The sequence below is a fragment of the Ceratotherium simum genome, chromosome 21 (assembly GCF_057802395.1).
Source record: "Ceratotherium simum simum isolate JZ-2026a chromosome 21, ASM5780239v1, whole genome shotgun sequence".
NCBI classification, from domain to species: Eukaryota; Metazoa; Chordata; class Mammalia; order Perissodactyla; family Rhinocerotidae; genus Ceratotherium; species Ceratotherium simum.
The window spans coordinates 48,693,902-48,708,463 of NC_141920.1; the positions used below are offsets into that span (position 1 = coordinate 48,693,902).

Genomic DNA, 14,562 nt, shown 5'->3' on the forward strand with positions numbered 1-14,562 from the left:
GGAAAAAGCTTCTTAATGAAAGGCCATGACTTTATTGCCGACACCGGTTTCACTTCAAACTTGGCATCTGCAGTACCCTAGGGCTTTTCCAAGGTTGTTTTTACTTATAAATTTTAATAACATGAAAGGTTGTTTCCATAGTAAAAGCTGTTTCCCTAAAAGTGCAAGGCCTAAAGCCAAAGGGCAGGGTTTGATTGTGGCAGTCTCTAAGAGGGAAATGCAGTTAGATAACTTGAAGGAGGGGGGCATAAAAGAAAGAACCCAGCCCTGCAAATTTGAGAAGTTAATACTCAGCATAGGGGAGAAGAAAGTGGGCATAGAGCAGATGGGGGAGACCTTGTCTTCATGACAAACGTGAATGTTTTGATGGAGGACAGTAAAATGAAGGGGATTAATGATTCCTGTGCTGCCTTGCAGGGAGGTAGAGAGAGGACTGGTCACGGAAGGGCTGTCTCCCCAATCATTAAAGCTGAGCAGAGGACTTAGACAAGCAACCAGCAATGGAGAAAATTCAGGTAGTACAGGCTAACTCTAGCCCACAATAGTCATTCATTTTTTATTACCTCTGAAATAATGAAGTCCAAAGCAATCATGTCTCCTTGTTCTACAAAAAATACAGACCACAACTTGTAAACCTTTATTTTATTCATAACATCAATAAGCAGGAGTTTAAAATCAACTTTATTGAGGTATAATTTACATACAATAAAGTGCACCCATTTTACATGTATGGTTTGATGAGTTTTGACAAATGGAAACATCTATGTAACCACCACCCAATCAAGACGCAGAATATTTCCATCCATGAAGGTGTCTCAAGGTCCCTTGCGGTCAGTCCTCACTCTCACCCTCGTATAACCACTGATCTACTTTCTATCACTGTAGGTTAGTGTTACCTATTCTAGAATTTCAGAGAAATGGAATCATCCAGGGTGTACTCTTCTGTGTCTGGCTTACTTTGCAAAACATAATGCTTTTGAAAGTCATCCATGTCATTGTGTGTATCAGAACTCTTCCTTTTTCTTGATGAGGAATATTCCACTGTGTGAATAAACTGAAATCTTTATCCATTTACCTACTGATGAATATCTGGGTAGTTTCCAGGTCAAGGCTCTATAAATAAACCTCTTGTGAAGATCCGTGACCAACACTTTGTATGGATTATTGTTTCATTTCCCTTGAGTAAATATCTAAGAGCAGAATTGCTGGATCATACGTGTATGTTTAAGTTTTTAAGAAACCAGCCAACTGTTTTTGAAGAGGTTGCGCCATTTACCTTCCCATCACTTGTATGAGAGTTCCAGTTGAGAAGTAGCCTTTGAGGGCAAGGCATAGCCACAGGGCAATTTGTGCATGCTTCACTCCCTCCTCTTCCTCTTCTACACACAAACACATCATTTTGACCAAGACAAAATGGGGATGGCCACTATGGGGGTCAATGAGGGTGCAGTCGTGGGGTCTGCCCTCAAATCACGAGAGGTCTTAGGTTACACAATCTCTCTGCACAGCTTTTGAGCAGTTCTAGCCCCAGTACTTGTGTGTGTGTGTGTGTGTGTGTGTGTGTGTGCTGGGGGAGTACACAGGCACAAGTATGTTCATTTGGACATAAGACATTGTTAAAAATACCCACAAATGCTTAATGCTCCACCTTTCCTACCTTGAATAGGTTGAGAGGCCAACCAGTCTCCTAGCTTGTTGTTGGTTGACATATTTTCAGTTGCAGTTCCTGTGGACCTTTAGTGGGAGGCAGTGAAACTGAGTGCCTAAGAGTGAGGCTGCAAACACTCCCACATTATCACCTGTCAGCTGTGTGACCATGGGCAAGTGTCTTGTCTATGCCTTGACTTCCTTATCTATAAAGGAGAACTAATAATACTGCCTGTTTTTCAATAAACAAATACTACTTTTGTATCTGGCAAGTAGTAAAAGTTCGATGAATTTTTCCCCTTTACTGACATGTCACACAAAATAGTATATCTAGCTGGTCTTCGGTTTAAAAACTACGTGAGACCCGACCACGTGTGAAGCACAGTGTGAGGCACGTGAAGATGCACTCCCTTCCCTCAAGCATCTTATTGTCTCTTAGGAAGACACAGACATGCATCATGAGAGAAGTTATGTGACGAGGGCCGTTAGAGAAATCCGGAAAGAGAACTCCCTCCTCAAGGACCCAGCTTCCTCCTGAGGAAATCGGGACATGACTTGTGGAAGAAGGAAGAGGTCTCTCAGCTCCGTGTAAGGGACAGGGGAGGATGCTGTCACTGCCCAACCCACGGCCCTTAGACTTTTCACTGTGCTCACGTCAAATTCCATCTGCCTGTGTCTGCATCTCTGTACCTGACAGCTTCCCCAGCCCAAGTGCCGAAGGCCCTCTGCCCCCATGTTTAGCCATCTGAAGTGCCAGGAATTACCCACCACCAGCCCCTGGAGCAGCCCCTTACCCATTGCTGACAGGAGTTGGTGTATAAATACCCGGTTCCCTTGGCCCTCAGGTGAAATGGCATTTCCCGGAGTTTCCATGGTTACGTCACTTCCCCACGACCCTACTTCTATTCTTCACACTTCGCAATAAACTACCCATGCTGGAATCCTTGTCTCCGGGTCTGCTTCTGGGATCGGAAGCGGAAGGAGCCTGGAGATCAACCCGAGGGAGCAGTGGTGAAGGCCTGAGTGTGGGCAGTGCCAGGAACCAGAGACAGGGGTCAGGGTGAGCAGACTGTGGGGGTGTGGACTCTGGTGGCTGGCGAGGGAGAGAGAGGTCACAGACGTCAAGGTTTCAAATAGGACCACCCAGGGGCGGCGCTGGCTCACCCTGCCTGCCACACTGCCCCGGTCCCCCACGTCAGCCACATAGTCGACGTGTATTCACTGAGCACTGCTGTGTTCCAGGCTTGGTCTAGATGCCTGGGCATGTCAGAGACCAGAAGACAACACTGCTGCCTTGGTGGGACTTACATACATACAAATATAGACAATAATAATAAATCATAACTACGGAAGAAAATTATACACTGTGTTAGAAGGTGACCAGTGCTTTGGAAAAAAGCAGGGCAGAACAAGGGTCATTGGGAGGCCTGGAGAGAAGGGGCAATTTCATAAGCCATTGCAAGAGGAGAGAAGGATGGAAAGTCAGGGGACATGGAAAACAGAAATCATTTCCAGAATAAGAGAGTCGCGAGAATGGACGGGAGGGCATACTCACAATAATAAGAGAGGAAAATTACCCCAAACTGAATAGAGCAGAGGTTCTCCAAGTGAGGTCCCATTGCCAGCAGCAGCGGCACATGGAAACCTGCTAGAATTGCAAAGTCTTGGGCTCCATCCAGACCAGCTGACTCACAGGGTTTTCACACACCCAAGGGGGACTCCAGGGGGTCCTGACGGGCACCTGCTCCATTTCAGAAACTGCTGGAGAAGAGCACGCTCCTGGGGTGGGGCGTGCTCACCTGGTGCAGGCCGGATGGGAAGACCTACAGCTGTACAGCTGAAGCGAAACCTCAGAACACAAAAGGGAAGGAGGAAAGAATAAAAGCATTCAGGGAAGAACAGAAAAGAAAGAAATGGCTTACGAAAGAAAACCATCACCTGACGTCTTCTCATCAGGAACAAAGCCGCGAGAAAGCAAGGGCTGCGCGTCTCCAGGATCTGAGGCGCAATAGTTCACAGGGCAGAAATCCACACCAGCAAAGCCACAATCAGCTGGGAGAACACGCCTTTCCAGTCACGCAACAATGCAGAAAATCTGCTCTTCTGTGGCCCCCTCATAAAGACAAAAACCAAACAAAACCGTCTGTGTTTCCTAGAGCACTGGGACGAGGTGAGGGCGAGGAGACCACGTAATGCTGATGGCGACAAACAGCTGTTGGTGGTAAAAATGCATAGAAACCGAAGAATGAAATTCGGGTGCAATCAAGGTGGACGATGGTGGAGGTTGGGTAGTTTGAGAAGGAGAGGGTAACAGTTGGCTGCAGTATTTGTCTTTTTTTTTCAGGGAGCAGGGTATACCTATTAATTAACATTAGATATTGATAGGAAGGTATGAGTTTAAATCTGCGAGGTAAAGCATAAAGACTAAACATTTGAAGAAAACAAGTAGTCCTTATGAAGTTTATATTAGAGGAAAAAGTAGACAAAGAAACCTCAATCAAGCCAATAACAGACAAGAAAGAGAGAATTGAAACACTCAGAAAATGTTATAAATAGAATATACAAAACAAGCCACCACAAATTTACTTGTCATCTCAGTAAATGAGAATAGGTTAAATCTCCCATTAAGAGACAGATGTTTAATTGGATAAAAGGAAAAAAACCAGTGAAATCCAGCTTTGTTGTTTACAAGAGACAAACATAAAGAAACAGAAGAAGGCTGAAAATTTTTAAAAACTAAAACAGTTACTATTCATCAAATGCAACAGAATAATCAGGTATATCAGTTTTAATAGTTAGACAAAATATAATTTGACCTGAAAATGCTCAAAAAGTTAGATTTCATGTTGGTAAAGGTTCTGCCAAGTACATATCAATCACCTAACCACACAGCTTGGAGGAGAAGGCAAACTGACAGATGTACCGGGAGGAGGTGACAAAGCCACACCACCTGAGAAATGATGACGTGGGCAAAGCCTGGTTGGTCCACATGCAAAACCTGCATCCAGCACACATTCTGTGACCGTGAGGAGGGGTAGGATGCGCAGGGGCTCTATGCTGGGGAGGGAGATGGTTTTGACAAGGAAGTGGAACATTTAGTTTGTAACATAATCTTTTTGGGAAAGGCTGACCTGGAGACAGAAGGTAAAAGGCACAATCATTTTCCTCCACCTCACAAGTTTTATTATTTTCATGTAATGTTTGAGCATGGAAGGCTCTCGACAGAGCAGAACTCAGCTTGAGACATTATGACATAAATTATGTGAATAGGCATAAAATGTGAAGCGGAAGAGATAAGCAGTGCTTTGCAGGAAAAGAAGACAAGAGCATGATACAGAGGTTGTTGGTCCTCAGCCAAGGTCAGCAGAAGTAGAGCTCCGCTGTTCTGCAAGTGTGGTCCAGGGAGCTACAGATGCAGTGAGGGGAACGGCCCTTAATCACCTCAAACTGAAAGCTGAAATATGTGAACGGTGACCCAATGGCCTTCACCACATCTGGACTTCCCCCTACTTCTCTTTCTCCCTCCTTCTCTCCCTTTCCTCCTTTTCTTTGTTTTTCTTCTATTCTTTCTCCCCTTCCTCCCTCCCTCCCTCTCTCTCTTCCCCTTCCATTCATTCATTCTCCTCCTTTCCTTCCTTTCTCCCTCCCCCGCTTCCTCCTTCCCACCCTCCTTGTTTCTCACTCTCTCTCTTTCTCTTCCATTCACTCATTCTCCTCCCTCCCTTCCTCATTCTCTCCCTCCCTCCCTTCCTTCCTTCAACATAGGTAAGTTCAATGGGCCAATTTCAACCATAAGAGAAGATCAACACCCAAGTCCATGGTGACGAACCTCAAATAAAAACCCAACAGATGTAATTCAGCGTGGGGCGACAGCTCGTGGTGAATCTGGTTGTTGGCCAGGGAGACTCAGGTGAGGAGGGCCTGTGCGCAGCCTTGTGAGGAGCCTCCTGTGCAGTCCAGTCCCAGGGTGGTTGCTGGCCTTGTGGGTTATCCTGACCTTTCTGGGGGGTGGGGGTGGGGGTATAAAGAAAACGTGAGGGGCGAACTCATCAGATTATGTCACCCATCAGTTCAAAAACCCATCATATTTTTTTTTTCAAAAAAAAAGCAGCTACAATGTCAAAATACAACTCAGGGAGAGGCTGAACTGAGACTTTCTGGTTTTCGGGTTTATCATCTCTGCTCTCTCTGTATCGTCTTACTGAGCACACTGAAGAGTCAGCCAAGAACTTGATTTGCTCATTGGATTCAAGTTAAAAGCCATGGAACGTACGTAATATACATGTAAGTCTTGCATTTTAATGTACATGTTGTCTGTTACAAGTGTACTTTGCATGTGCAATAAATGTAATTCTGTATAAGCTGAATATTTTTGTGAATGAATCATATTTGAAAGATTTATCTAGCATTTAAGTTATTTTAGTTAGCAGATAGCAAAAGTCACCAGGAGGAGTCACCATTAGAATCTGGCATTTTTGTTCATGGGCTTTTCCTGTATTAGGAAACACTGGCCTAAGATTTTTCGGTGTGAAACAGGAGGATGTTAAAACTGTGTGTGTTTTGTGTGTCTGTGTGGGTGTGGATGTGTGTTTGTGTAATTGTTTGTGTGTTGTGTTTTGTGTTTGTGGTACATGTGTGTGTGTGTGTGTGTGTGTGTGTGTGTGTGTGTTGGAGGGGCAGCCATGGTTGTTCATATTAAGATATAATTTCCAAATGTATTTTGTTAGTGACTAGACTGCTAAAAGGATCAGCTTTACTTAACCCTAAGTAATGAACGTTTCTCGCAAGTGTCCTGTCTATTAGCATAACAGAGCAGAGCACTTTCTCCTACCTAAGCCTTGTTCCCACCAGGTATACAATCTGAAAAGCAGGTGGCTCAGAATCAGCCACCATCTGCTGTCCCAACGTCCAGTCACAGTGAGATTTGTGCAGCCAAACAATGAGCAATCTGGTCTGCCTGTCCAATTAGTTAAATAAACAGAAAAGCTTTTCTGACGAAGTGGTAATAAATGCTCCACTGATAACTATAGAATGGTGTTTTCACATCACACCAATTGGACATGTTTAATCCTGCACCAGGTGTCACCATGCAATTAAAAGGATGCAGGGAATTAGTGGTGAAGACTGCGGCACGGAGGAGTGGACTCTGGATCAGAAGTCAAAATCTGGAAGCATCCACTCCGGCTCTGTCTCAGTTGCTGGGACACTGGACACACAGCAGCCCAGTCCCTCTGTATGTCCATGTTCCCAAGCTGGGTGCTCTGGGTGAGTGTCACCTCCAGTAGGTGACGATGCAGAAATGGGGCAGGCAAGGTAACTTCTTTTTGCAACTCTTTGAAAAGGGAAAAGGATTCAGTTAGTGATTGCAAATGCAAGTTCTGCCATGTGTTTTGAGTTGTTATGAAATATATTAAAACACGTTGACAACAAATGTATTTCAGAGTTTATTAGGAGAGGTCCGTAACACAAAGCACAAAGGAGGACAGACCTGCTACTCCCTGAGGCCGGCCTGAGATGCCGCTCTTGTTTTTCAGAGCGCTGAGGAGCAGTGCAGAGTTCAAGCTTGCCCTCCCCCCAACCTGGGAAACATTCATGCCTGGGATGAAAATAAACCCCGCATGGAAATCCCATGATTCCAGAATTGGTGGAACACGTTTCAAACACACATATTTAAAAATACTTATGTTCTCATTTGGCCTTCATGAGTGATTACTGACATTTACAATCGCATCTACTGTCACAGAACAAGGCCTTCATACAATCTAACTCAAACTTAAGCCAAATGTGCAAAAGGAGCTTCAGCCCAGGGGAACAGCAGGCAAAATCTGCTGAAAGGAAGCACTTGCCCCCTTGCAGATAAGAGAAACAATGTGAGAAGGGAATTCCAGAGTTTCTTCCTAAAATAGATGGGCATTATCTCCAAGCACAGACCAAAACACAACTCATTTTTAAAAAGCACTTCAGTGAGTATTAGTTCCGGAATTTGGAATGGAATGAGGTACCAGATTATTGAATATGTGGAGAATTTTCATTACTATCCTCTTCTTTTTCGGTTGACGAACTCCACAAACCACACAGATCTAAGCAGTGGGTTTTGCAGCCAGATAGGGACAGATGTTTTCAGGGATCATATCTCAGATTCCCATGCTAAAGCTATTGTTTAAGGTGATGGAAATATGTAGGGGACATTACACCATTCTGCAGCTGCTAGAAAGCAATGCTTTCCTGTTTTCCTGATTTAGACAATGGAGAAGGTAAGAAGAAAAATAATAGGAAAAGATTTTCCTATATCTGCTTTAAAAAACTGCATTATTTTGAATTCAGTACATGTTTTTGTCAAATCTCATCTCTGTTTTCTTAGATTTCACAGAAATATTTATGAGAAAGAGGGTTGGAATAAATGTAGAAATGGTCAAATCCATGTTCTTCGAAGATTGTTTGGTGATAAAACTCCAGGTCCGTCACAAGATGCTCTGAACGGGACTCACGATTAGAACATATGAGAACAGCAACACGAGAGTGTGTGCTTCAGAGAGAAACTCATTCCCGACTCGGTCCTCCTGCACGATGCACAGGAGCACACACACACACACACACACACACACAACTCTTTATTCCACTTTTGGCCTGATCATAGGGAAGATGTTAAGGGGAGCCTTTCCAAAGCGTTGCTAGTTTGTCACTAAGAACACTCAGGGCTAGAGACGCCCCGCAAGCCCTGGCAGTGACTGCAGCCCATCCTTCCGTCAGAACCGGGTTAATTCACCCACTTAGTGTGCTGGGGAAACGCCAGGCGGACGTGCAGCGCCACAATGTCACGATGATGAGGATCAGGCAGGTGGGCACCCGAAAGCAACAGCAGGCTGGCTGCTTTTGCCTCGAGGCCATGCTGTAGAGCAGTGGTGGGTTCATCCTGCAAAGGGCGCTCAACGAGTCAGCACTGCAGGGCCCTTTTCAAATAACTGCCCCACCCTTGGTTTTCACTCCTCAGCCTCCCTGCAGGGCAGCTGCCCTCCTGCATCAGGGCTTCTCCAAACAACACACAAGAACAAAGAGCAGCCATTGTCCTTGAAATCCAGGAATGGGCATAGTGGCTGCATGTTTAGGGAGACGTCTTCCCGTTAAATTATCTGACTGGGGGGATGGGGGGGGTGAGTTTGTCCCAAATATAGTTTTTCATGAATCTCCTAGAATTATTGAACTACGGGAAATTCCTTTTGGATGGAAGTCTCCATTGCCTTTGAGCCTTTTGCCAAGTGGAGCCTGCTCCCTGTCCCATCGCCCCGGCTGTTCTGCTGCTCAGCCTGTCAGGAACAGAACGGCACCTGGTCTGCCCCTGCCCAGCCCAGGGACATGATTGGAGGAGTCTGCACATGGCAGAGCCTGCTCTCCCGTGCTCCATCCTGTCCATTTCTCTTGCTGTGTCACCGCCAAGCCACTTGGGGCCCCTCTGGATAAACGGATGGTTTGTCAATGGCTGTGCGGTCTGTGGGCATTTGTCTATCCACTGTTGTGACCCCAGAGCTCCCCAACGCAAGGATTTGCATACCTCAGACAGACTGGTGGTGGTATTAGATGGGAGAAGAAAGCATCTGTTTGAGGCCAGTGGTTTTCATCAGACTCACTGCCTGAGGTCATCCTGTTCGGGGATCTCGGCCACTGGTGAGCAGCGGCCGGGAGAGAAGGTAGGGCTTATTTGCCCGCGAAGGGGCTTACTCTGCTGGAGGGGGTTTTGAGAAACTATTATTCATCAACCCATTGCTGCCCTTGTGGGTTCCACAGCAGGGATCCGTGATCTCCCCTGTCGGGGATGGGGCTGTGTATTCCCACCCACAGAAGAATTCGAACACAGAGACCAGAAAATGGGCTAAAGAAATTGAACACTGTGAAAACGAGAGGGCGTGTGGGTGACCTCAGCCAATTCAAGGCCCGAAGAAGGGCTTAGGGGAAGCCTGGAACAGGTCTGTCTCCTTCACCCCAGAGGATGAGGGTCAGAACCGGAAGGCCCAGGGGACTCTGTCCTGCATTCCTTTCCCGGAGGTGCAGATACTGGTCAGCAACACATCTGGCCAATCTCTAAAATCATCTGAATGGCCAAATGCTTGGTTCCCCTACAGCAGACTGCCAAAGTCCTGGGGCCAGTGGAACAGCCTTTGTCTCTTTTGAGTGGTAAACATCAGTATTCCAAGTGAAAACTGAAGAATATTGGATGACTTTAGATAGCAGAAGTTCCAAATATCCTGCTAGGCTCCACAAAGCCTCCATCTTTCCTCCCCTCCTCCCTCCCGCCCCCTTTAGTTTCCCGTTTTCTTAAAAACAAATCTGAACGATAGCATCTATATTTCTAAATTGGCAGAAGGATATTTACTTGGCTCTAAAGGCCATGCGCCTGGCGGCTATGCCCACACAGGGTGTGACCTCCGGGACACATGCATTGCTAAGGCAAAGCCAGAAACAGTGGAGCGCCTTCCTTCTGAGGGGCAGTTTGGAATCCGAGGAAGGAAGCGCATTCCCTCTGTCCATTCTGCCCAGTGGCAGCAGAAGCCCCCAGGCGCCCCGAGGCCTCCCAGTGCTGCTCAGGCAGCTCCCAACAACTCTGACCTTTGGTGACTCCCAGGCTGCTTTCCAGGGACCCAGGCAGAGCGATGCGGGAAGAGCACCATCGACTGCGCGTCGTAAGGGGAAATCTTTACAAGACAGCGCTTAAAAATGAGGATATAAATTAAAACTGCTTTGAATAGATTTTGCAGGTGCCGAATATTTTAGTTCTTCTCTTTCTCCCTTCCCTCTCCCCTATGTTTTTCAGGAAATAAGAAGAGGACACAAGTTCCTGAAGCGGCACAGGACAGCCTCCCGCACGACCAGCCCGACTTGGCGTGTGGTTCGGCCACAGAGCAGGATCAGGTTCTCAGGACCGACCGTGAACTGTGCTAAAATGCCTTATGAGGACAGCTTTCAAAGCTCAGCACGCTGTATCCCTCTCACGTCCTTTAGAAACAGTCAGAAGGAGAGACTTGTCAGTGCTGCCTCCACGTCCAGTCAGAGCGGCGTGCTGTAAGGCAGGGTGTTGCGCTGCGCTGGCTCAGAGACAGGTGTCCTTGACTTTTTCCCTCGTGAGTGTTCATCTCATCGATACTCAAGTGAGTACTAACATCAGTACACTTCTGAAACAGACCCCTGGCCTCTCTCTCCAGCCCTGTAGGTGACTTGTTTTCAAAAACACTTTAAACTCACCTCATACAACTTTTCCCGTATTTTTTAAGACTTCTCTTGCAAATAAACCCAAGACTAATAGAAACTTAAGAACTAGAAAATGTGATTTCTAAAATTCCTGCCTCCTTGCTACCTAAGTAGCTCAGTGGACTTCTAGTCATCCTGGAGGATTTCAATGACTTGGCACTCGGCAGCGCTGGTGATGGGAGAATGGAGAATGCATGAATCCAAATGTAAGGAGATGCTTCCAATCCTGAACATGTTCCCTTTGACCAGAAAAAGAGCTTCTTATAGAATTAAACAATTAACCGACTTAGTCTCTGTTATACTAAGAGGGACAAATCCTTTAGGTCCTAATTAGCATTAGCAGATCATCTTTCCTCTTGGACGATCAAGTGAGCAGAGAAGCAGTTCAAAGGGGCCCAGTAGCCCCTGACTTGTAATGCCCTGATCCAGAATCAGGCAGAAAAACAAAACCAGTCACATTTGAATTGGAAAAGGGAGAGTGAGTGAGAATTGTTAACAGTCACAAAATTCCCACAAAGGCATCCCAACCCATGGCTTCCACGTCAGGAGAGCCACAGTCCCGTAGAGAATACCTGCACCTTCCCAGCTGCCAGGCTTTTAGGAGAAGGGTTACAACTGTTTGCTAGGATTCCAGTCCAGTCTTTCGGAGGGATGTGGCTCCCCACTGCCGACGGGGCACATAAAGCTCTGAGGACGGTGGCTGCCAACTGCCAGCGTCTCTGGGGCCACCTCACCTTCAGCAGTCTGTCCCTGGTGTTGGACTATGGGAAACAAAAGATGACAGCATTGGGAGCTGCTGCGACTGCCATGCAAATCTAGACCCAGGAGAGACCACATGCACCCACGCTGCAGGCAGGGCTGCTGCCCTGGGAGAGCTTGAGCAAGCTCCGGGCTGGCAGTAGAGTTGGGGTTTACGGTCCAACGTGGACAGCGGCTGCCCCTTGCCCTCTGCCTGCTTTGTGCCGCAGTCATTGCCCTCCCGCCTCCTGTGCTCGCCCACCCTCCCGCCCCTCTGGGCGATCTCCAGCCTCATTTACCTGTACTGATTCTCCATGGCCCTGCTCTCGGCTCGCTCGGGAACCCAGGCGTAGCTGTCGGTCGCACTCTGGGGCTTTTTCTCCTTTATCTCCTCCCTCTTTGCTCTCCGTTTGCGATAGACCAGGAGCCCGAGAGCCAGAGCCAGCAAGAGTAGGATGGCCACCACAGTGCCCAGGATGTAGAACAAGAGCAGCTTTTGCCCGTCGGTGCCATCATCGCTTTGTTTGGCCACAAAATCCCCACCCATGGACTCCCTATGGCCAGTGGTGGCTGAGGGGTGATGGGTGCTGGGCTCCATCCAGACGCCAGGGGGCCCACTGGGGGCCAGCGTCTTGGGTGGAGCAGGAGTAATGGGGGCATCGGGTGGGAGGGAGGGTCTGCTCACAGTGGGAGCCACCTTGGAGGTGCCCTCAGGGTCCCTGGTTGGACTGGACATTGTGGCAGAAGGCACAAGGTTCCCCTCTTTATCACCCGTGCCATCGCCCTGAGGAGGCCCAGCTGGTGGTCCCAGGGTCGTAGCGCCCATGGTGCAGGAGACTCCATCAGGAGCCAGTTCCCAGCCTGGCAGGCAGCCGCAGCGGAAGGACCCCTGCACGTTGAAGCACAAGCTATCACAAACGCGGCCCTCACACTCGTCCACGTCCTTGCACTGGGTGCCGTCGTCCCCAGCCAGGACATAGCCCTCCTCGCAGGAGCAGAAGAACGAGCCATCGGTGTTGGTGCAGCCCTGGGCACAGGGTGAGCGGCCTGGGGCACACTCGTCCATGTCCCGACAGGCCCCTTCTCCGGCGCCCCCGGGCTCGTAGCCCACCCAGCACTGGCAGTGGAAGCCCCCAGGGGTGTTGACACATTCCTGGGCGCAGGGGGAGTCCTGGCACTCGTCCACATCCACACAGTCCTGCTGAGTCGAGTCTAGCTGGTAGCCTGGGGGGCAGCGGCACATGTAGTTTTTCCCAAGGGGTCCAGGAACGCATGTGGCTGCCCCTCCGCACGGGCTGGAGCTGCAAGGGTTCCGGGAGGCGCAGGTCACCAGGTCATCCAGCAGCCGGAACCCCGGCCGGCAGCCGCAGCGGAAGGAGCCGTCCCCCCCCTCAAAGCAGTCCTGCTGGCAGCCCCCGTTGTTGAAGTCGCAGCCGTACTTGGGGCTGACACAGAGGGGGCCCGAGCTGCCCCAGTCGAACACATCGGGGGCCTTCTCCTTGCACAGGAAGTAATGATGCCCACTTTCGCGCCCGTCCCCACAGGCCACGTTGGCCACGGAGGCGAAGGGCACGGTGTCCAGGGAGGAGCTGGTGGCCTGGAAGGGGGTGGTATAGTTCACATGGCCTGGGCCCCCAAGGGCCAGGGGCCGGCACATGCCTTTGAAGCTGAACTTGCACACAAAGCCCTCGATGTTGCTTCCAGGAGAGCTGGGGCTCCCACAGGGGCCCTCAGCCCACTTTGGGAGGTGGCCGGTGAGAGGTGTCAGGGACAGGTCCAGCACCAGGGACACACAGCGCTTGGAGATGCACGAGTGCTTGAGCTCCTTGTACCAGTTGGCGTAAGACGTGTTCTCCCCACCGCCCATCCAGCTGAAGCCCTTCAGCGGCAGGCTGGGGTCCAAGCACTTGCCCTTCTCTCGCTGGAGCCCGATCCAGAACTTGCCTGTCCGAGCTGCTGGGGGTGCCTCCAGCTGTAGGAGCTGGGCCAGGGCTCGCTGGACGTGCCGGGCCTCCTCCTCAGTCTTCACCGTGGCCAGGTTGCCCCCATTCCTGCTGCAATGATTCTGGGCCTCGCCCGCACTCAGCTTGTTCCAGTGGGCCGTGTAGCAGGCAGTCCCTGCGCAGACCGCAGCCTCCCTCTCAGCGCCGGCCCCCAGCCACCGCTGGCCCAGGAGCAGCAGCAGCAGCAGCCTGGTGGAGGTGGCCATCGTGGTCTCCCTGTCCCCCGCAGCGGGAGGCTGGAAGCCTGGCGGTGACAGTGGTGGCCCCAGCCGAGCTCGGAGGGGAGCTGAGGGCTCAGCAGCAGTCGCTCTGGCAGAGGAAAGGACACAGAGGCTGATGGCTTTCCACGTCCCCCTGACCCAAGGCGCATCCTGTGCTGTTGTACTTCTTATATCTCACCGGATACTGGGGCTTCCTGCAGTGAATAGTTTTCTGACTCCTGTTGCCTTCATCACGGTTTTGTTGTTCATAAAAGGGATCAGGCGGCTTTGCTGGGTCCTGGCTAAGTGCTGAGGAAATGCAGCGGTGCGGGCAGACGGCAGGGCTCAGAGACACTGTCTGCTGGGTTTGGGCTCCATTCTCCTTCCCATCTGCGTGCGGAACCTAATGGCATGCCACAGAGTGAGTAGACACTCACTAGGAACTTGAAACTTGAAAAAGGAACTAGAAACTTGAAATTTGAAAAAGGAACTAGGAACTTGAAAAAGCTCACATAGTAACCCGTAATAAAATTCCACTTTGGTTTGCAAACAACCAGAAGAGGAAAAAAAAAATCCTCAGACTTGAGACATGAGGCCTCGGATGGCTATAATTTTCAGCCTTTTTTAGAAGCAAACTGGATCTTTCTTTTGCCTATCTCATGTTCCCTTTGGCTTTGGGAGTCTTTTTTCTTTTATTCCCCTCATCATGAACTTTAAATAGATAGGCAGTTTTT

The 14,562-nt window shown here is 49.2% G+C and overlaps 1 protein-coding gene across 1 annotated transcript; it reads right to left on the reverse strand.

The window, feature by feature from the left end:
- Window positions 1-7,067: 7,067 nt before the first annotated feature.
- CD93 (CD93 molecule) lies at window positions 7,068-14,010 on the reverse strand. Its single transcript, XM_014796411.2, has 2 exons — window positions 11,925-14,010; window positions 7,068-11,648 (listed from the first exon to the last, which is right to left on the reverse strand). Exons 1-2 carry the CDS (start codon window positions 13,832-13,834, stop codon window positions 11,624-11,626), a joined length of 1,935 nt encoding a protein of 644 aa, XP_014651897.2. The 5' UTR covers window positions 13,835-14,010; the 3' UTR covers window positions 7,068-11,623.
- Between the last annotated feature and the right edge of the window lie 552 nt (window positions 14,011-14,562).

What these genes read in the sequence shown, in the direction of transcription:
- CD93 (XM_014796411.2), bottom strand. Translation starts at nt 13,834, where the DNA reads ATGGCCACCTCCACCAGGCTGCTGCTGCTGCTGCTCCTGGGCCAGCGG. An exon ending in GCCATGGAGAATCAGTACAG is followed by an intron (nt 11,649 to 11,924) that starts GTAAATGAGGCT and finishes TGTTTCCCATAG; the next exon opens with TCCAACACCAGGGACAGACT.